The sequence below is a fragment of the Ambystoma mexicanum genome, chromosome 11, assembly GCF_040938575.1.
Source record: "Ambystoma mexicanum isolate Mex_15411 chromosome 11, UKY_AmexF1_1, whole genome shotgun sequence".
Lineage (NCBI taxonomy): Eukaryota > Metazoa > Chordata > Amphibia > Caudata > Ambystomatidae > Ambystoma > Ambystoma mexicanum.
In genome coordinates, this window is record NC_090934.1 from 385,509,299 (window position 1) to 385,532,629 (window position 23,331).

Consider the following 23,331-nt stretch of genomic DNA (forward strand, 5'->3'; position numbering starts at 1 on the left):
CCCGTGGATCCACAGCAAGCAGGTTTACATGCTGCAGGATACCAAGGCACGCCTGGTGTGTGGTCTGCAGCGAAGGTCGAGTTATGCGACTCTGTCCGAACTCTTTGGCCGCCATTCTGGTGAGGAGAAAGTTCTTTCCTGAGTCAGGCACGGCTTCCTGGTCTACCCCGGTCAGCCCAAGGAACACAGTAAAAACGCCTGACACTCTGGTGCTCCGCGTCGTGGAGTGAATATTTGAGTGTTAACCCCACCTCGTAACAGGCAGCAAAAAAGACTTCTGATGCAGTCGGTTGAAAATGAAGTGTAGAATGCAGATGGACTCCACACAGGAAACAATCCTGACACTCTTTTTTTTTTTTTTTTTTTTTTTTTTTTTTTTAAGTATAGGCCCTTTTTATTTGAGTAGACTCCACTAGGACTGTATTATTTGATGGTCGTACTCTGATCCCATCTTAGAGTTAGGTTTAGCTTAGGCGTTTCTCACCCTTTACAGTTTATTAAACACCCTTGAACTGTGATCACTTGTTTGTCTTACTTTGATGCCATGCCTTCCTTACATGACGCACTAGCCAGAAATGACTCCAAGGTGGGACAAGCAGTGTTGAAACATATATTTGTCTCTGTTCCATCTGTCAACCCACAGTCATTATCTGGTACTGCTTGCTAGCTTATACAAAGCATGTGATTCTAAGCAGAATCGCACTTACTCCCAACAGTATCACAGTTATTCCCAATATGGATCCCAGCTGTGTAGCACTCACCACACCATGCACCTGATCTGTTGCTCACCCACGAGCGCAGACACTCCAGGACCTACCCTCTCTGCCCTCTTCCTTCTTGCACTTGCATGTTCTGAATACTCACAAGGCATAGTAGGTTTGTCTTTTTTTCCTTCCCCTCCACTGTTTTTTTTGTATTATGTTTCACTCCCTTGCTCCCTCCCTTTGTCCTTTGGGCGCTATGAAACAGTATGTACTTGCTGTATAAGCGCCTAACAAGCGAAACAATCAATAAATAAGAACTGCAAGCTTTAGAAGATGAACATAAGGGAGATTTATCATTTGTAAGCTTCATCCCCTCTCCTGGTGCGACCCTAGCACTTTTTGCTGTACTTCTGAAACCTTTTCTTTCTATCCTGAATGAGTGGAGTCTTTTTCACTCACTCACTCATTCATTCTTTTTTGCTGTGACTGTTGGAAATCTGTTCTGTGTTTTACCTTTACTATGGAGTCTACTTTCCTCCATATCTCTTTAAAGACATCTGTATTTAACGTTTGCAGCACACAACTCCTTATGGGCAGTGTTGCTGGGAACCCTTTGGGTCCTCCTTTGAGATTCTTTGTTTATCTTCGAGTAACTACAGATCTTAAGGATAAAGGGATACTTTGTATCCGTCCTAAAACGTTTTACTATTAGATATTAGTGCACACCACCTTATGTGGAGTGCTAATGTTAAAGGTCATTTGTACCGCGCACTATCACCACCGGAGTGGTCCCCTGGCGCTCTGGCGTCTCTGAAAGAGGGAGGGAGGTGTGGGTTAGTGGGTGGAGGCTGGAAAAGTGCAAGAGAGCAGTGATGTGCTGTTGGCAGCCTCAGCCCGGTGGTTCCGTCGGCTGGGCCTGGGGTGTATGCGGCCGGTAGTCGTCGTGTGCTGATGTGCGAGTCTGTGTGTGTTTTGTTTTGTTGTTGCAGTGTAGTGAAGTTCTTGCGGTTTGCTGCGCTAGAGGTTTGTGGTTGTGTTTGATTTGGAGTTTGAGAGGTGTATGCAGAGAAAGAAATTGTTAGTGGTATTGGTTAGTTGGTATCTCTATCCTGATTGAGCCAGTTGGGCTCGTGTAATCTTACACTAAGAGGAAACCTAGTTTCTGATGCTTGTGGATCTGCTTAGAATCACATGCTGTGCATATAGTCCGACATCTAGTGGAAATCGCAGACGATTGCATCTTTCTTTCAAAGATAAAAAGGGTACGTCGACATGGGCGTGACTGTAACACTATCCCTAATGTGATGTGTAGTGTTCCCAAAATCCCTCATGCGTCGATGTCCCACCAGATTGTTTTTTTCCGCCAACCTAGTTGGTCGCTTATGCAGAGCTCGTAAGAGTATTATATTGCTAAATGTGTTCCCATGACCTACAGTCATCTATTAATTCCCGAACAACTTTCTTGATGACTGTTTCGTGCGTTTTCTGCTGCCGATGACATTTGCAACTGCTCTGCGACTGTTGACCTCTGGCATGGCCCTTACTGTAGGGATAGTGGGCCTTGGGTTTAATTCCTCTTTGAGAATGTATTTCCTTCACCCCCTCTCTTTCGTCTTTTGTTCTGGCTCCCGCTAACCTCTGCTATCGGGAGGACTCCTTTTAAATTCTGCCCGTCGTGTAACAGCAAATTTCCATGGAAGGACACCCATCGCCAATGCAATCGGTGTCTTCATTGTGACCACAATGAGCACTCGTGCAAGGCTTGCAAACTCTTCCGACTGAAAACGTTGAAAGACGGGAGGACTAAACTGTGCATGGCCTATGCTATACAGGCCGAAAACCTTTCGCCCATCAGCGCAGTTGCTTCGGACGAGGAATCCGTTGTCTGCCATGGCTCCGAATTGGAAGCCATCTACCTCTCAGCAGAGCCAGCGTGCTCCCAAATGCCAGTCCCCGGCAACGACAGACAGGCCGCTGGCACTGTTATGGGGAAGTCGCACCCCAGCGACAAGGACGCCCACACACCATGTGTACACAAGCACACAATCCCTAAGGCCTCTTCGGAGTCATCGAAGAAGCGCACAACACCCCCTCTTTAACGCTTTATTGGGAAAATCTCACCCTTCTGGGAAGCTCTCCCCTCACCCCCGTCCCCTCCTGACCATTCAGCTTCCTCTCTATGGACCAGGGAAAGGTTTGAGCAATATATGTCCAAAATGTCACAGTTCATTGACTTTTTAGAGCGATAGATTATACCCAAGAGACCTAGGGAAGTGGACTCCTGCCCCATCCCCTCCAAATTACAGAGACTCTCCACCTCTGCACAGAGACACCAAGAAGACATCTTGGATGTCCCAGATGACCTAATCCAGGAGGATTTCTATGAAGAACTAAACCCCTTTGAACAAGACCCAGCTGTTCAGGACCCAGACTGGGATCAGGATCAGACAGAGGACCAGGGCCCTTGGCTGACTCTGACACATACCTCTGACCCTGATGCCATATGTCTGGATCCCCCTTCTTCTCCGACACAAACGGATTTGTCACCTGCCCTTTACTTAATTTTATAAAGAGACGCCTGGCCCCTTCCTTGCTGTCCCCGTCTCTCACTCGGGCAGTCAACCCCCAAGTTGAAAATATTTTTCACCCATCACCTTCGACCCCCTCTTCATAAGGGGCCATACCACACCAGACTCCTTGGGCGTTACAACCACTCGGAAAAGGGCAGGGGTACTGCTGTCCTCAGCAGAATCCCCTCTGGACAAAGACTGCAAGAAGCTTACACCCTGGGTAAGCGGGTCACTACCTCTGCGGCCCACTCCACCAGGATCGCAAATAACACCACGCTCCTGGCAAGTTACAGAGATATCCAGTGGGGCCTTGTGCCGGATGGTCTTCAGGATGTTCCAGAGCACACCTGATCGCGCCTGCTGGCAGTCGTGGCGGAAGGCAGAAAAGTAACACATAACATACTAAAGAACACACTGGACTCAGCCAAAACCGCTGGACGCACCCTTGCCCAGGGTACCCTACTTAAGACATGCCTGGTTGAAGAACTGAGTTTAAACCTGAGACTCGGGCCTCTCCCATTAACAAACCAGTGGACGCCTCCAACCTTTTTGGGAAGGCGGTTGATGACGCCCTGGAGACGCCAAAGAAAGAACATGAGACTTTAAAAGTTGGTTTGTCAGATCACAGCGAAACCCTTTTACCAGCGTGGAGGCTCTAACTCATGGCCTTTCGTGGCCAATCCTTCTCCCGCTCTCCCCAGGGGCAATATAGCTCAGGCAATTCCCCCTGGTCCTCCGGTCAAGGCTCCTCTGATAATGTCCAATACCAGCAAAGAAGCTCTCGTAGGGGCAAGGGTAGAGGCAGAAACTCTACTCCTAGAGGCTCCCCGGCCTCCACCTCCAAGTGACTGACAGGTTCAGGTCCTCTCACACACTTCCAGTCGGGGGTCGCTTGTCTTCATTCATCCACACCTGGGAGGGGATCACTTCAGATCAGTGGTTACTAAAGACCGTTTCCCACGGGTATTGTAGCGAGTTTCTCCAACCACCTCGCTACCACCCACCAGACGCCTGCTGCCAGAACACCTTAGCATCCTGCTGGAAGAAGTTCAGGACCTGCTGGAAAAGGCCACAATCAAAGTCGTCCCCCATCTCCAGGTTAACAAGGGTATTTATTGAATGTACTTCCTTGTACCCAAAAAGGATCTCACCATGCGCCCTATTTTAGACATGCAAAAAAGTATGTCAAACCTCAAATGTTCCGGATGACAACAGCACTTCAAGAGGTAATCCCCCTGCTGTGGATATTTCAATGTTGCCAGCGCACAAAATACCTCAGGTTCATGATAGAGGACACCCACTATCAGTTCAAGGTTCTCCCCTTCGGCATTGCCTCAGCACCAAGGGCATTCACAAAGGTACTGGCGGTAGTACCGGCTCACCTACGCAGGCAGTCAATCCCAGTCTATTCTTACCTTGACGGCTGGCTCATAACGGGGGATTCATACGGAACATGCCAACCAAATACCCAGAAGACGGTACATCTCCTTCAATTTAGGATTCTCTATCAACGAGAAGAAATCTAGTCTAAACCCCAGCCAAGTCAGTTTCTCGGGGCTCTAATTCAGACCAAAGACTGGCTTGTCTTTCTCTCCAACGAAAGGGTTCAAAATATGCTGTTACAAATCCCTCATTATGTAGCCAGTCCCCAGGTGACCGTACGCAAAGCCATGCGACTGATGGAGATGGTGTCTGGCCAGTGGTATGATCTAGTGGTTGTCTTGACAGCTATCGTTCGGTCTCTGCAGTAGTGGTTAAGGGAAAACCTTCTGCAGGGGAAAACCGATGGTGCAAAGGCCTTATCCACCTTATCCTATCCCATGGGTTCAGATACTACTCCTATGCGGATGACACGCAGGTCTTGGTCTGATTGGATCTAACTCGATCAGATACTGCGGCACGTCTTAGGGCGTGCCTTGGGGCCCTGGGGTCTTGGATGGCAGAGAACTGGCTAAAATTGAATAGTGACAAAACAGAGGTCCTTGTGGTTGGAACCTCCACTCCTTTCTTTTTGGATGGCTGAGTCCTGTCCAAGTTCTCCTGGCCCATTTCCCTTGCCGTCTTTGTCGGCAAAAAATCTGGGGATAATAATTATCTCCTCTTTCCATGAAGGAGCAAGTATGTACACGCAGGCTTGTCCAAAATACGGCCCACGGGCCGCAATGCGGCCCGCCAAGCCATTTTCTGTGGCTTGTGTAGCAAAAGAGAATAGATAAAGCATTAGGTTTACTTTTGTGAAAGTACGCAGCGAGCGTTGTGGCTGCAATGTCAGTTTCAGTTTCCAGGTGTCGTTGTAAACTTTGGATTCCCGGGCGTGATTTCTATTGGCTGAGGAACAACCAATGGAAATACTGTTACTATGCAAGGCATTATTTATTTTATTTCCACTACATTAGTGGAAATAAATAAAATAAATAAATGCATTGCATGGTAACAGTATTTCCATTGGCTGTTTCTCAGCCAATGGAAATTGTAACGTGTGTGGGTGGAGTAGCGGCACACAGCGCCACCTGCTCACTTCGCAGTTGCAGAGCCTTCCTGTGCCTGCAGCCCAGCCTTACAGTGCCACGAGGCCTAGTTATCCTTGCCTCGACTGTCTCCAGCAGTGGTAAGTACTGCCTGATCCATTTTCAAACAACATTTGCACGCGCTGCTATTCTCCTGCTGTTCAGGCAAAGTGCATTGCTGAGGGGGAAAACATTTGTTTACACAGGAGGCACGCGCTGCTTTTGTGCTATTGAGTCTCCGAGATACTCGCGTGGTTGTAATGTGAACATTCCGTATTGGGAGGGGGTGTCTAGCGAGTTTCCAATCCACACCTTGTGACTGCCGTCTTGCCACCCTCTCTCAAGTCTGTATTGATTGAAGATCCCTGCTTCCTCAAGGTTTTTTATCCCAGTTGGGAGTCTTTTCACCTTGGGGTCTGTTCCTCTTGGGAGCCATTGGCTGGTGATATTCATCCAATCAACCGTGGCTGCACTAAATGAACTTACTCTCAGTTAAGACAACTTGCATTGCTGAGGGGAACGGAAGCGAGGTGTAAATGTTGTGAGAGGAGAGAATTGGATGGGCAGTAAGAAGATAGAAGAGAGCACCGCTAGTGGGGCAACAGGTAAGCGGGTTGTAGCCCTAGACCAGACATGCTTTTGCGGTTGGAAATGCACTAGGATAGCTTTAGGATAGCTCCATTTTGCATTACTTAATTTCTTACATAATTTCCATCAGAACTGCGTTGGGTTCAGGGCTGGATTCTCATGAGAAAACAGATGCCGCCCCTCCACCCCCTTGCGGTTCCCGACGGTGGCCTCACTTGCTTTCCTGAAACTTCGTAGTATTGTGCGCTTCTCTGATATCTTTAACCTCTTAAATGTTGCATGCCTTCTTGCGCAGCAATAAGAGATTTTAATAGAAAATGCTTTCCGAATATGTATGTCACATTCTTAGCAATGGGAAGCCAGTGTCGAGAATATGATATGGTCCTAGCAGTGGAGGCATTAGCTTAATGTGAACTTCATGCAGATGACCGTACATTGCACAAATGTCTGAGATGCTGCTGGCCAGATACTTGAGTTTTGGTTGGATAACCGCCTGATGGGGAGGTGGGTTTGGATTCGGTTGAATCGCTTGGTTGTAAATGTGAACATTCTGTCGGAGAGGAGGGGTGTCTAGTGAGTTTAAAATCCACTTTTGAAGCTGCCGCATTTGTGTTTGGATTTAGTTGGCGCCTACTTTCTATTTAAGAATGGAGGAGTGCGGGGGTGGGGAGTTAAAGCAGCGCAGGTTGAGTTCTGACTGCAGTCTTCCATGGCCGCCAGAAACCTCACAGCACCTACCCTGCCTGGATGGAGCGTCTGCATCAGATGCTTCTTAACTTTGGGCACAGATGGAAAGCTCTGTGGGCCAGCTACCGTGGATGAGTTACCTCACTATGCGGCTAAGGATTATTTTTGACAAATGTTGCTGCATGAATATTCGTTTAGAAATGTACAATTTGCTTCACATTTTGTCAAAAACCTCCCCCTTGGGTACTATTCAAACTGCGTCACAAAAGGAATGAATTCCCATTTGCAACTGCAGGCTCGTACTGGCTTATCAGGCACTAGGCCCACGGCCCAGACAACAACGCAAAATGCTTCTCTGGGGCAGTTTGTTGGGTCAAAGTGAGTCATCTTTTTGGCCAATGTTGGCCACTTTGCTAAATTACCTTACTATGTGGCTAATGATTATTTTTGACAAATGTTGCTGCCTGAATATTTCTTTAAAAATGTACAATTTGCCTCACATTTTGTCAAAAACCTCCCCCTTGGGTAGTCTTCAAACTGCGTCACAAAAGGAATGAATTCCTATCTGCAACTGCAGGCTCGTACTGGCTTATCGGGCAATAGGCCTATGGCCCAGCCAAAAATGCTTCTGTGGGGCACTTTGTTGGGGTCAAGATGGGGCACTTTGTTGGGGTCAAGATGGGGCACTTTGTTGGGGTCAAGATGGGACACTTTGTTGGGGTCAAGATGGGGCACTTTGTTGGGGTCAGGATGGGGCACTTTGTTGGGGTCAAGATGGGGCACTTTGTTGGGTCAAGATGGGGCACTTTGTTGGGTCAAGGGGGGGCACTTTGTTGGGTCAAGATGGGGCACTTTGTTGGGTCAAGATGGGGCACTTTGTTGGGTCAAGGTGGGGCACTTTGTTGGCCAATGTGGGCCAGTTTGATGAGTTACCTCACTATGCGGCTAATAATTATTTGTGACAAGTGTAGCTGCATTAATATTTGTTTAAAAATGTACAATTTGCCTCACATTTTGTCAAAAACCTCCCCCCTGGGTACTATTCAAACTGCGTCACAAAAGGAATGAATTCCCATTTGCAACTGTGGGACACATTTTCTTGTGATGTGGGGTTACCGTTGGCACTTTCATGCCAGGGGATTGATTGAGAGGGAGGAGCACAGGAGATGACTGCTCATTCTCACAGCATAAGTGGGTGCTTTACTGCTTTCACAGGTAAAGGACAGGGTTAACAGCTTTTAAAATTGAAGCTTCACAAGGATAGTCTCATACACAGGCAGCATCAATCATGCTTTGTACAGGACAATGCTGGCCTAAGTTAGGAACAGCCGGCATGACCATGTTGCTACAGAGGCATATTTTGGGCACAACCAGCATGACAATGTGTTAGATCAGTGACAGTGCTGTCTTACATCATGGACACATTGATCATTAAAATGTGTTTTGTTGTAAAACGTTCTTGTGTGCTATTTTGACATGGAATTTTCATGTTCCACTTTAGAACTGATTTAAAACTTTATGGCTTTTTGCTCAGTATTTCTGTTGTAAAATAAGCCATTTCACCCCCATATTTGAAAATAAATTCTTGGGGGAACCCCCTTCGCCCCACAAAAGAAAACCCTCTCCAGATACTTATAGCTCCCATTATTTCAGGAAAATATTAATACCTACACATTGAAAAAAATCATAAGCAACTGACCTTTGACCATTTATGATGGAGGGGCTCCTTTAGATACTGCCCCTGACACCAAAAGCTATCTTTGGGACTGCATGGCACATCACTGCCTGTGATGCTATTGTGTCAAAGGTCACACAATACCGCTTTCTAATATGATACTACTTTGGGTGAGGTCGTTGTCTTTTGGCTCGCCGCCCACTGGGTGACAAAAAGTTAATGCTTCGGCCCCACATTCAAAAAGGTTGGACAAGCCTGATCTACAGTGTGTAAAACTGGGCACGTTAAGCAAAATTTTGCCAAAGGTTCTACCTTTTATTCCTGCTAAATTTCAAGCGCCAGTGGTCGCAGCCCTGGTTCTTGGCACAGTTGATTACTGCAATTCACTTTATCTGTGTCAGCCACGCTATCTCATACCATACACTGTCTTCAGATGCTTCAAAATGCAGCCGCCAGGTCTATTCTCCATCCCCTGTTTGGAGTGCATATGTCTCCCCTACTCAGACAACTTCACTGGTTGCCTCTTGAGAAGCAGATTCTTTAAATCGGTATGCATTGTTCATCACGCTTTTTATGAAGGGGGGAAGGGGCATAATATCTTCAGGCCAAGTTCCCACAGTATATTCCGCCTCACACCCTCCGTTCTCGGTCAGCCCTACTGGTCCTAGTTGCACGGGTCAGACTATGGGAGAGCCTTCTCAGTGGCAGCGACTAAGGCCTGGAATGCTCTGCCTCACTCCCTGCGAGCCATTCCTGACTATCTTATCTTTCGCCGTTCCCTTAAAACCTTGTTATTCTAGGCTGTTTATTAAAATGTGGATCATTCTCTGCTATTGTGCCAAGATTCCCTCGTGCGAACGTGCGCTCTATAAGTTTATATAACATAACAAAGGTGTGTGGTCTCCAGCAGTAGAACCCAATCACATCAACCTGTTGGAACTACTAGCAGTGTTCCAGGACCTGAAGACCAACCAGACACACATCCGGGGGAATACAGTTGTAGTCCTCCACAGACAGTACTGTGTCCATGTACTACTTAAACAAACAAGGGGGCACTCACTTTCTAGGGCTGTCCCAAAACATCTGGAAGCGAGCACTCAAACACATGTTCCTCCTTTCACAACGTGTTCCAGGGCAACTCAATCTTCTGGCATACGTACTCAGCAGAGACTTCCCCCTACCCGTAGAGCACGAGTGGCAGCTACAGGAAGACATTTTAATCAACGTCTTCGCAGAATGGGGCTTCCAAGAGCAAAGAATTTACCACTCTGGAGAATGCCCAGTGCCCAAATTACACCCCCAGGTACCCACAAAACCACTCCAAGGGGAATGGTCTTTGGCTAACATGGTCCGGGCAATTTGTCTAACCTCCCCTCTCCCGATTCCCCTGCTCAACATGATAGTGCACAACACAAAGAACCAGTCACGATCATCCTGGTGGCCCCTATGTGGGCCAGCCAACCTTGGTTCTCCCATCCCATGGCAATGTTGGTCTCCCCTCCCAGGAAGCTGCCGTGCCCCTTCAACATGCTGTTGCAAGACAAGGGGGAGATACTACATCCATACCCTCAAACTCTCAATTTAGCAGCCTGGCTCCTGGGGTCCTAGAGTTCGGGCGCCTTCAGCTCTCTGAGATGTATGGACATACTCGGAGAGGCACGGAAACCTACCACCAGACGTTGCTGCTCCAGCAAATGGAACAGCTTTATCTGGTGTAATGTCAAGGGCATCAATCCTATTGATTGCTCACCTAAAGCTATTGTCCTGTACCTAACTCACCTTGAACCCCGGGACTTGGGGCCCTTTAAGACGAGGTAGCAGTATTTAGAGATGGATGGGGATGTCGAACTTGCTCATACATCAATAATCAGACCGATTCAGGAAGTTATCAAAACACTGTACTATTTTATTTACACTTATCTAATACATGGAGTTACAACTGACATGAATGGACGTGCCCTCGATTTCTCTCAAGGCATCACGTGAAAAAACAGCATTCTTATACTAAAAATGCATCATTACTTCATTCTACGTGGCAAACTAAGAAACCTACTAGGGTATGTGATAGGCTTAAAGGGAACATCTAGGTATACGTTCCATACTGAAGGGAGTTGTGATTGGGTCTCATAAGATCAGGTGGACAACTAAGCCCATCCCAAGTGCAAGTCATCTTCAGTGTCATACCAATACACAACACCCTATTGGCTGTACAAACTATAGGGCTCCTAAATACGTGGCCTTCCATAATTGGTTGACACGCGTGTACCCTTCTGGAATATTCCACTTGCTAGCAGCACACCAGCTACGGGGTTGGCCTGGTAATGCCACCCCAACCAATTAGCCCTCATCACTCCTGCCGTCTGCTTTTCAATTAAGGCTTTGAACTCTGCCTTGTAGAGGCTCACTTTGCCTGAGAATAAAAGGGAGTATGGCATGGTCTTATCTTCTGGTTTCGGTGCAGCTCGACCCACAGTCTATTTCCATCTGACGATGTGACTGGAGACCACGATTTTTATGCTCTTCTTTGCATAAAATATTATTAAATGATGAACTCTTGGCACCTTCAGTGTTTTTCCATTGCACCTCAACAGGAGTTTGCTTCTTTCTCACATTCATGTAGTTTCTTGACAGATAACCAGGCTCACGGTGGCCCCGACTCATGATGCTGGGCCAGCCAGCCTTTCTTGAATTCTCCTTCGCCATCAGCTGTTTTCAACTGCGCCACACTTGAAGCCCTTTCCATTCACGGGGTTTGAGTTTGCTAAAGTGCATTGTGGAACATCCAGATTCTATACATTGCTATGAATATACATTGGTGCATAGCCGCAATCTATTTACTACGCAGCCAGCCTCAGGATTACTACTTCTACATTGGTTACAGCATCTGTACAGTTGTAAAATGACTGCATTTTCTTCAGTGTTACTTTGCACAAGCAATCTTCATTTCGATCCCAAAATGTTGTTTTTCTTTGATACCTCATCCTCATATCCTATAGAATGTCTATATTCCTTCTTCATTTGTATCTTTTCTAGGTGCGCCATTTCTGCTTCATATGACGTCACCAGTCTCCTTTCCCATTCATTTTCACACTTCTTCTGGGACTCTTTCCAGAAGACCATTATTTCTTCATATATGGTTTTCTCAATGGATACTTTGTCTCAAGGTTTTGTGCGGCATAGGCATCCTCACTGGTACTGCGCATGTCGCATATAGGCAACATGGGGGCAGAGCTTCTGGTAGGGGTATTTGGCTCTTCCTCTACAACCTGTTTGATTCAGGACTGGTTGTCAATTCTCTTAAGGTCCACCTAGCCACACTTTCGACGTACACCAGGTCCCAAAGCAAGGTTTCATGGTGCAAAATTCCTGTAATTAAAGCATGTATGGAAGTGGTAAAGAGATTTCATCCCCCTATCTCCAACCCAGCTCTCGGATGGGACCTGAATGTTGTTCTTACCAGACTGATGGGACCTCCCTTTGAACCAATGCACAAGGATAGCCTTCAAGCACTCACCTACACGACCGCCATCCTGGTGGCGATCACCTCTATATGGAGAGTTGGTGAACTGCAGGCCGTCACAGTTCAGGACCCATTCGTCACGATTCACAAAGACAAGGTGGTTTTGCGCGCACACCCTTGCTTTGCGCCAAAATATATCTCAAAGTTCCATGTAAACCAGTCCATAGAACTATCCACCTTTTTCCAAAACCCCACTTATGTGGCGGAAAGAAGCCTCCACACACTGGATGTAAGGAGAGTGGTTATCTACTATCTGGAAAAGATGAAGCCAATAAGAAAGACAAACCAGTTATTTGTGTCAGTAGCAGCTGGTAGAGAAGGAGACCCTGTCTCTAAATGAGTTATTTCCAAGTGGATTGTAAACTGCATCACACTGTGTTACACTCTTGCCAAGAGAGATCTACCCTTCACGCCAAGAGCACACTCAACTCGGGGCACAGGGGCTACAATATCATTCATTGCAAATATTCCTCTAGATTCCATTTGCAAAGCAGCAACCTGGAGTTCTGTACACACTTTTTACACAACACTACTGCCTGGATACACATTCTAGGTCTGATTCTCAGGTGGGACAAACAATGCTAAGTCATCTCTTTGCTACTGTTCCTTCATACATCCCACCACCATCTCTGGGTACTGCTTGCTAGTCTATACACAGCATGTGATTCTAAGCAGATCCACAAGCATCTGAATACCTGCATTATTCTTCTTAATAGCATATTTTATGATTGTATCTGCTTAGATTCACATGTGCCCTCCCTTCCTCCCTTCTTGGAGTAGAAGCAACATGGACTTCTTACACCTTCTCTCTTCTGTACTCGCTCACGCAGACTATAAGGCTTTCTCACGGCAGAAAAAAACAACCAGTGGGACCTCGACGCGTGAGGGATTTTGGGTACACTACACGTCACGTTAGGGATAGTGTTAGTCGCGCCAATGTCGAAGTCCCCTTTCGATCTTAAAAAGAAAGATGCAATACTCTGCGGTTTCCACTAGCTGTCGGATTATATGCACAGCATGTGAATCTAAGCAGATGCAATCATCAGACATGCTATTACGGTGTGTAATGCATGTCATTCCCCTTATCTCTGCTACTGTGGCTTTGTAGTCACATAGACAACCATCTAGTTAGGGCTGGTGGCAGTGGAAGTGTTCTACCAACTATTGTGTTTTTTGTTAACGCAGACTGTATTCAGTCTCAGTTGTGCACAAAGGGTCACCATGGTCTAACATGGTTGCTCTTTTTTTTCATTTACCCCCATTTCTAGCGTTGTTGTTCTTTGTTAGCCCTTCTACCACTCCAGGAGGGGAATTAAGACTACAGGTGTAAGCAATACCAACCTTTGGAATAAGTCTGTACTACACAGTTTTTGGTAGCGAGCTGAGCAGCCAGGCTTATCTCACGAGGGAATGTGAGCAGTAAAAGATGTTACACAGAGGTCTTACAATCACAGTGGTTCAAGTAGACACTTGCACTCAAGATTTCTTGGTAAAACACTTATTAATTTATTACACAGTCATTTAGAAAACATTCACTAGACGGAGACAACTTAATGTCATACACAAACACACTTCAGTACCAAACCAATACGTTTCTGAGTAGATTAGGCTCCCCTGAAATAGGAGCAAAATGATATTTCAGTCACTTTAAATAGGAGTAAAAACGCACAAGTTAATAAAATAATCACAAATACTTTCTTTGGCAGTGCAAATAGTTTCAGTTCACTAGAGGACTCGATTCAGTTCAATAGGCCTAGGCAAGAATCAATGGGCTAGTGTCTAGGATAGGAAAGAGCAGTTCTTGTAGTAAATGGTAAAGTCTTTGCCACAAAGTTCTCAGAAGGAGTTTGTACGAAAAAGAATCATATGTTGGGTCACAGCCTGATTAGGCCTGTAAGTTGGTAAAGTTTCACAAACGTTCACTGCGAGAGGTAAATTCTCTTAATCGGGTTGGCACAGTACCTTAATATGAAGAAAAGATGCAGCTCAAGACGTTGGTTCCTGGCAGTTCCTGAGCCTCAGTCGTAGGGACAAGATCGAGGACGTCGGGGGTCTCCTGTACTGCAAGGGGACTGGTCAAAAGCTGGCAAATGGAAGATCTTCGGTTCGAGTAGCTGTAGTCAAGCACACAAGCTGGTGTCCTCCCCCCCTGGTTAAACCTAACCAGCTTCGCAAATGGTATCCAGGTGACTTACGAGTTGATTGGTCCCACCAACTTAAAGGAAGAAGTCATCCTTGAAGGGGTTTCTCTGTCAAGATGAACTTGGCAATTCAGACCTGCAGCAGGGCATCACCGGGCAAACCAACGGTCCATGAGTTGCAGCAGCCGTCCTCTTCCAGCTAGTCTTCAGTTCTTTCGTTCCAGTGGTCAACTCTGCCTTCCAAGCCAAGAAACTCGCTTTTTAAACAGTTTTCTCCTTTTCATTTCAGCCTAGCTGTCATTCACTTAGCAGGGTGGCTGTACTTGCCGGACAGTCAGCCAGCCAATCACGCCAGAGTGCATTTGAGTCTTGTAGGAGACTAAGCACAAGGAGTTTCAGGCACCTCCATCACTTCCTGCCCACCCCAGACACTCGGGCGCCAGAGGCAGTCTTCCATCCTGAAGCCCACCAAAGGCGTACGAACAAAGGGACCAAACCTGGTTAGGCACGCAGAGACAAATTCTAGAAGGACTTCTCCAAAAACAAACAGCGAAAAAAGACCACCGGGACCTGTTTAAAGAAAGGGGCTTAAGGCGGCATCTTGAGAAAACGTGGCTCCCGAGATTTTTAGCTACCGTTGTTCGCGGTGGGGAAAAACCGTGGTGGTTCGTTATAAAACCACTTCCACCAGCGATTTCGATAGGAAAGTGTAGCATTTCACTGCTACATGAGTTTCTAGACACAGGGGATACTAGGTGACCCCTCCAGCACTCTATAGGAAGATAGTGTGTGCTGGGTCTAGGAATTTAAAAATACTAGTAAAGTCAATTTAACCTTACATTCTCTGGGAAACAGTAGTTTATCCCAGAAAAGGTATTTAAACCTTTTGGAAGTCTAAAAGACATCCCTGTGTAACGCACATGAAAAGATTATGCCTATGGAGTTGTCTAAAATGCCATAATCAAAGAACACAAGAGTAAAACGCACATCAAAATACATGAAAGAGTGGGAAAAAAAGGCGCACACCAGGTAAAAAAAAATCAAGTCCTCAAAAATCCAGTAAAGTTGCTGGGGGTCTCTAAGGTGAATGGAATTAGCACATTTATGAGAATTCTCCCTAACGGTATCCCCGCCTAGGCTCCAGTGTGTCTAGGCAGGTAGGAAGTGACGGATGAGTGTTTCACTCTCCTGCCCTTTGTCTGCCTGAATGCCCGAATGGAACCAGCTCCCACTGGGGGTCTGGCTGTACTGATTGTACAGCCACCCACCCCGTTCTGTAAACTGCTGAGGAGATTGCAGAGGAGTGTGTGCTGAAACTGAATAAAAGGTGAGGTTCCTGAGGTGAAAGACAAGTCGACCACTGAAAATGTAAGTAACCGAAGAAGACGACCAGAGACTCCTGCAAGGCCTTTGCAATACTGTGAAGCGACCACTGTTGTTCTGACCCCGTTTTCTATGCAACAGACCAGCCCCAGAGAGGACTCCTCCTTCCCTTTGGCTGGTGGTACCAACCAGCCCTGAGACAAACTACAATCTGAGCCATCGCCCGAGCTCCTGTGACTTGCCAGAGCTGGAGACCGTAAATAGCATGAGACCTCCGACCCAATCGTAGTGCATCATCTTACAAAGGCAGAATCCGTGCAAGGCTTTGCTGAGCTACAAGTGAACCTCCAGAGACACAATCAGATTCATCCAAGTGCCCTCACCAGCGTGCAGGACTGCAGGAACCGAAGAAGATTGACCAGGTGAATTGTGTCCTTTGTTGGTGCTACAGAAAAGGTGCCAAAACCGCAGACTGATGAATAGAGTTGAAGAAATCTGTGCCAAAGGTCCTCTCGAGAGACTGCAACAGAGACATCCTGTTCATTTTCCTGCCTTTCATCACCAGACCGAGGAATCCAGAGACGTGGTCAATCACTGCTGCACAGAGGAGAATCCAACCATGTACATTTATTCTAACCAAAGGTAATATGGGGTGGACATGTATTGCTTACCTTAAACCGGGAAGTCGATGCAAAGCGTTGCAGTGCGTGTAGAGGTGTCAAGGGTGTCCATTCTTACCTCTGACCCAAGCTGCTGCTCGTGTCCCTTTTGCTATTCCTTTAACAGTGTCTCCACTGTTGTGTTGAGTCTTCAAGTATACTTTTGTAGAGACAAAAAGTATCTTCAGGAACTTTTGCTTTTCCCCTGCTTCGTAAGACTTTGAGCCCTCTCCGAATTCACTTTTGCTTCTAGTTAGGATTTGGACTTCAAAAGCGTTAGTTTGCTCCGAAACCATCTCTTAAAACTTAAGCTCTGTTACTGTTTGACGAACCAACTGTTTTTCTTCCCAAAAGACTTGATGATATGTGGTTTTCCTAACTAAATGTAATTACTGTATTTATTCTGTCTTACCCGAGTGCTCGGTAGTACTGCTAATACGGTAGAACTTATATTGGTGTCAAACGCTTTAACAATTGTAACCTCGAGCAACTACAAACTAAGCAGTGGCCTTTGAAAAGTATCTACAAGTAATCTTGTGTTTTGATTTAAGTGCTACGTATTTAAAACCATCTCTTGTGTAAATATAATATATATTTTCTATAAATATATTTGTGTAAGTGTTTCTTTGATTTGCATAAATGTGTTCAGTGTACTTACCTACAGCTCACATCTTCCTCTTACGATAGACTTGACTGCTCTGCACTCTGCCAAGGTTCCCTGAATAAAACAGACTGATACGAAGAGTTGGGGCCCTGTATATCATTGGGACAGTTTTATGAAGTTTTACCTCAAGTGGACTTTAGGAAAAAAACCCTATCCATTACATACCTGTAATCGTCTTTCTCATGCTTGTATCTGCTTAAATCTACATGCACCCACCCATCCTCCCCTCGTTGCCAGTAGAAGGTACTATAGAGAATGTTTTATGTGGGGGTTTTCAACCCAATTCTTCATATTACTATTTTCACTGTACACTTTGTGCAACATCCAGTCAGATAAATAACAATCGGAGGGCTTCGATGCCTGAAGGATCATGGGTAAGTATACGCCACAGTAGGGATAGTAGGATAGTATTACAGAACCGCCCCGTTGACTTCCCTTTTCGAAATCAGAAATACATCATGTAATACTATGCACCAACAACTAGATGTTGCCTATGCAAAGCATGTGAATCTAATCAAATACAAGCATCTGAAAGAGGATTACAGGCATGTAATGTTTATCATATTTTCTATGGATTTGTGTGTGGACAAACTGTACCTTTTGTGTCAGCCTACTTCTTCATAGGTTTTTGTTCAAAGTTGCTTCAAACAATCCTTTGCTTTTAAATAAAGAAAAGAGTACACAGCAGTTGACTGTCAATATGTGCACCTGTTACTATATTGGTACACAATTTTACATTAGGCTGTTGGTAGGGACATACCAAGTGCACAGCAGGCTATATTCCACTAGAACACAAAAAAGCTGCAGGATATGACCCTCCCATTTCTGTGTTTAGGGTCAGACCTCTGTCCTGCCAATTCAGATTATTTTAATTTGTTTTTTCTCTTTTTTGCAGGCATCTGGCATGAGTGAGATGAAAGGATATTCCCAGGCAGTCACTGGAGTAAGTTCTCTTTTTTATTTTCTCTTATTTATTCACTTGCCCCCAGCTCCCCCAGAGCCAGAGTGGTATCAGATAATGTGATCAGGGAGTAAGAAGGGATAAGATGGGAGATGTGTGGCTGCTTGAGGAGTAAGGAATTGGAATTGCAAAGGGAGGATGCTGGAAGGTGGGGGAATGGAGCGCCTCTATTAAGGTAAGGGGGTTCATTATGGTGACAGGACCAACACTGTGTTCAGGGAAGGGAGACTTGTGAGTGGTTATGAAGCCAATTTGAGTGAAGGACTGGGAAGGTTAATGTTAAAGTGAAGGCACATACTGTGGATCTGATTGAAAAGGGGGTTTCCCTGCACCCCTGCCCTTTCGTTTCTTTTTCAAATGCCTTTTATTTAAGACAACATGTTGTGAGCACAGAAACAGTATTAACTTTTAATACAGTACGATATGACCATCTTTGAGGAACGGTCCGTGAATACACAGGCTCACTGGACCACATTGGCATTACAGGCAGGGATTATGTCCATCTCAGTGCAACTAGCCCCCCGCCCACTGGATCTATCCGCTCCCTCCAGCCTTCCAGGAGTGGGCTGGATCACAGAGGAGAAAATTGTTGCAACATTGGGGGTTTGGCGACCACAGCTTTGGGGGTTTGGCGACCACAGCAGGGTATTTTACAGCAAAGCCAATGAATGGGGCCCACACCGAGACATATCTTACATAACGCCCCTTGCACAGTGCTGTGATTTTCTCTGCCACCAATATGTCCCAGGCACTTTCCCACCACATCTGAGCCACTGGGCCTTCGGTCCCCTTCCAGTTCCCGGCAATGACCAGCTTTGCCACCAGTAGGAGATGTCCGATCAAGGTAGCCAATAGGTGGGTGAGGGGAAACACCCACAACCCGTATCTCCCAAAACCACCACACGTGCGTCCGGGGGAAGTCTAGCCCTGTGCTCTCTATTTTAGCCAGCACCTCCCTCCAGTAAATACCCACCTTGGGACATGCCCACACCATATGGAACAATGCACCCACTGCCCCACAGCCCTGCCAACAGGCGGCAGGGTAGATAGTATCCATGTGATGCAATCTCTCTGGGGTGAGTTACCACTTATAGCAGAACTTATATGCGCATTCCCTATCCGTGACACACTAGGAAGACTTGAGCATCCGACCCCATATTCTTAACCACCCCTCATCTTCTATGGGTCTCCCCAGATCTTCTTCCCATTTAGACATGTATGGCAGGCACGTGATAGGATAACCTTTGTCCAGAAACTTGTATAATCTTTAGAATTCCCCCCCAACCCCATAATGCCATCCTGTAGTGTCAGCTCCAGGGCAGAAAGGGATCTCATAACCCCCACCTCTGTGCGCGGATGGCAGACCCAATGTCTCAGCTGCGTGTATCTAAAACGTTCTGATTCTTGCACATTAAAGTTAGGCTTACATTCTTCAAACGTCAATGGTCTTTTGTCTTTATAAAGTTGCCATAGGCATTCCAGGCCTCCCTCAGCCCATTTTTACGAAAACTCCCCCCTCATCCCCGAACCCCACACATCTGGGACAGAAGCTCAGCTTATTCCACACTGGTGAGAGGGGCCCCAAACCCACTATGTATTTCCCCGTCTACGAAGCGCCCTCCCCATGTAGTAGAGTGTGCATCTAGTCGCCAGCAAGGAGAGAAGCTCCATTACTGCCCCAGGTATCTCCCCTCCATGTAAGGTAGCCGAGACAAATCGACCAGTGATTGGGGCCTGTTCAATACGCTGGAGATTCATTTTGATTGCTGCTATGCGGCCAAACCAGGAGATCTCCTGATGTCACCACCTCCCCAGATCCCTGGTCAGTTCTGCAAACAGTGGGGGGGAAATTGGTTCGATACGCCTGACACCTTTCTCGGGATCTGAATCCCCAGGTACGGGAAAGAGTCCCGAGACCACTGTATGAGGGCAAATACTCTTATAGACTCTCTGTCCCTGGGCCTAAGTGACACATCCAGGCCATGTGACTTGCCATAATTCACTCTAAACCCTTAGGCCTTGCCAAACTCGCCCATCTCACCCAGCACCGCTGCCAGGGAGGAGGCGGTATTGCTCAGTGTAAGCAGGACATTGTTCGCATAGAGGGACACCTTATAATCTGTGACCCCAACCCTCACTCCCTTGATTGTCCCTGCAGCTCTAATACGACTGGCAAGTGGCTCCAGGCATAAAGAAAATATTAGCGTGAACAGCAGACAGCCCTGCCTTGTACCTCTAGTAATGTTGAGGTTGGACGATGTTCTCTCATTCATAAGGAGGTATGTGGATTGATTTTGATAGATTGCCATGACCCAGCTAAGGATACCGGACCCAAACCTTTCAAAGACCTTCCTCAGGTAACTGCAATATACCCTATCAAAAGCTTTATGGGCGTCCAGAGCGATTATCCCCAATTACAGATCCGATCTCCCTCCCAGCTCCAGCAGCCGTAGTGTCTGCCTCACGTTATCCTGTGCTCTCTGACCTGAAATGAATCCCGTCTAATCCACATCTGAGTCCGGGCAAGACCCCCATCATTCGGCGGGCCAATATTTTGGAGAAAAGCTTTGAGTCCACATTAGTAATTGTAATAGGTCTATATGAATCACATACGGTCGGGTCCTTCCCCGGTTTGAGGAGCAGAACTGTCGTTGAGGCGCCCGTAGACGGGGTGACCCTACCAGATGTCATGAAGGAATTAAATAACCCTACCAATGGGTGGACCAGAATACTGCTAAATTTCTTATAAAAGGAGGCTGTGAAGCCATCAGGCCCCGGGGCCTTGTTCTTTAATGACTTTATAGCCTATTCCACTTCTCTTTGCACTATTGGTGCCCCAAGGGTCTCCCGATCTTTCTTCATTAGTCTAGGCAGGTGTGCCTCCCCCAGGTGGTGAGCCTGGGCTTCCTCCAGTGGGAGCTCCCCCTTAAATACTGCAGAGTAATATGCCTCCAGGATACCCATTTTAGCGGGCTCGTCCTGCTGCAGCGCTCCTTGTTCATCCCTTAGTGCCTGAATCGAGTTCCGGGTCTGAGTTTACATAGTTCGACCACTAGCAAAAGATTAGCCTGATTCCCTTTTGCATAGTAAAATTGCCTGGTTTTCATCAATGTTTGGGCTGTTCTGTCTGCCAGGTGCACTTCCTGCTGTTTCTGTGCCACCCTCAACGCTCGCAGTGCTCTACGTGACCCTGGCTTCTTGTGCTCCTGCTCAGCTTAGGTAACCTCTTTCTCTAGCCCTTCGTGGATTAATCTCCTTTCTCTGGTGTATGCTGTGGTTCTACTAATAAGTTCCCCTCTTGCCACAACCTTCATAGCATCCAACACTATATCTTACGGAGGGCCAGACTTTTTGTTTTCTTTGACGTAGTTGGAAAGTACTAGCCCTATCTCCCCCGCCAGAGTGGAATCCCTGCACACCGGATCATACATTTTCCATGGCCGCCTTGTGGGCCCATCCGTGTTTGCTAGTGTCACTGTTACAGGTACATGGTCGGATAGTGTGTGTGTACCCATGTCTGCCTTCCTGACGCATGGATACAGTATGCTAGGGATCAGTACTAGGTTTAATCCTGAGAAACCCCTGTGAACATGGGAGTAGAAAGAGAAATCCTGATCTTCCCCATGAGCCAACCTCCAAGTGTTCACCAGTCCCAGCTCCCTGAGGAAGAGGCAAAATGCAGTGGAGTGTTTAAGGTCCAGCTTGGTAGGTGGAAGTGTTTTATCCACTGTGGGATTCGGTACCAGGTTGAAATCCCCCATCCCCCCTCCACTGTCTTGGCCTACGTTAGGCGTGTACAAGATACCAAGATGGCCAGGATGTAGCACTGTGGGCTGACCTGTAGACCGCTTATGACTCCTGCAAGGTGGAACCCCTATGTTATTCTGTGGCCACAGAGCACCTTGCACCCTTCACAGTCATCAAGCTTCCATCACTACACTGGTCAGGCCCACGTATGCCCATGGGCCCATTTAGCTGCAAAGGTCTTCTTTGTTTAGCTTAAGCTAATAGGTGTGCTGCGGCTCAGGGAAGCATCGGTTATGCTGACTGGATGGTTTGTTATCCTTTGTTTGCTGCATGTCAACTCGTCGCCATCCCGGGACCCCCAGGCCTCCCCGGCGTGCAGCTCTCCTGTTGATGCAGCTCTACCGGCCTTCAGGCGGGTCAGCCCTGCGGGGCCCCGCCACTCAGGCAGATAGTCAGGATGGAGGAGGGGGGATGCGCCCCACCCCGAGATTGCACTGGCACTAGCTGTCACTGGGGATGTTCGCCTCAGTGCGCGCTCCTCACTTCTGGGGGAATCGCCCACTGCTGCTTGTCCTCTCCACAGCGCCAGCCCTAGTTTTGGGAGGCGGTCTCCACAATTCTTCCAGCAGGCGGCACTTCCCGGGTGCCTCACCACCCCAGCGGTTCCCACGGAATGCAGGACTTGCCCCAATCATCCCTGCTGGGTCCGCCCGGGTGCAGGGCGCTGGGCTCCTCCTCGCCCCCAGCCGGTCCCAGATGACAGATGCCACTCCTTGCCAACGAGGTCCCCGGGCACATGCTGCTCCTCACAACTCCGAACCGGGATGTTAGATGGAGCCGCAGGGCAGTGCCAGCATTCTGTCACTCTGTCTCTCTGCGTTAAGCCTCCATTTTCAGTGCCCCAGGCGGCCCCTCTGCTTTGGCTCACAACTGGCGAACGCTGGCACCCCCAGGGCTAGGGATCACAGCAGGGTACAGTGGCGGGTGTCTGAAGGCTCATTCCGCCCTTCGTTTCAGGGAACGCCACCCGCAGTGGGCTATTTTCCTCCTCCCCTGCCCTCTCGACGCCAGAGGCTCTCATGTGGCAATCTTCACGATGGCGCGCCACGCCCCCCCACTTGTCTGTTTCCTAATGAAATTCATTTAACACTTGGTTCTTTTTTGTTCTAATATTTTCAGCACAGTTTGTTTGTAATGATGCACCTTTCAGATGAAAATTTAAAAAAAAATGTTCTGCCAAATAAATTTCAAACAGTTAGTCAGGGTCTGGAACCTTTGGCTCTCCAGATGTGTTGGACTACATCTCTCATCAGGCCTAGTCACCATAGTCAATGGTGCGGAATCATGGGAATTGAAGTCCTAAATATTTGGAGAGCCACGGCTTGCAAGATCTCCTGGTAGGTTTACTCAACATTGTTCGGGCAGAAAATATTGACAAAAAAAAAACTAGGTTGGTTTGGAGGATGATGTGGACTGGATGTCTTAGGTGGTGAGAGTTTCAAACTATTGTGTCTTGGCAGTAGGATTAGCTCATGGTCACTTTTACTGTGTGTTATCATGCCTTATGGGGGCATGCCTCTCTGGT

The 23,331-nt window shown here is 47.2% G+C and overlaps 1 protein-coding gene across 1 annotated transcript in view; it reads left to right on the forward strand.

Moving 5' to 3' along the window:
• The window catches only part of MTCH2 (mitochondrial carrier 2), a 411,299-nt gene that overhangs the window by 291,311 nt on the left and 96,657 nt on the right, over positions 1-23,331 (forward strand). The window contains exon 10 of the mRNA XM_069623091.1: positions 17,934-17,981. Within this exon, the coding sequence (XP_069479192.1) occupies positions 17,934-17,981 (48 nt within the window). The remainder of the gene's footprint in view (positions 1-17,933; positions 17,982-23,331) is intronic.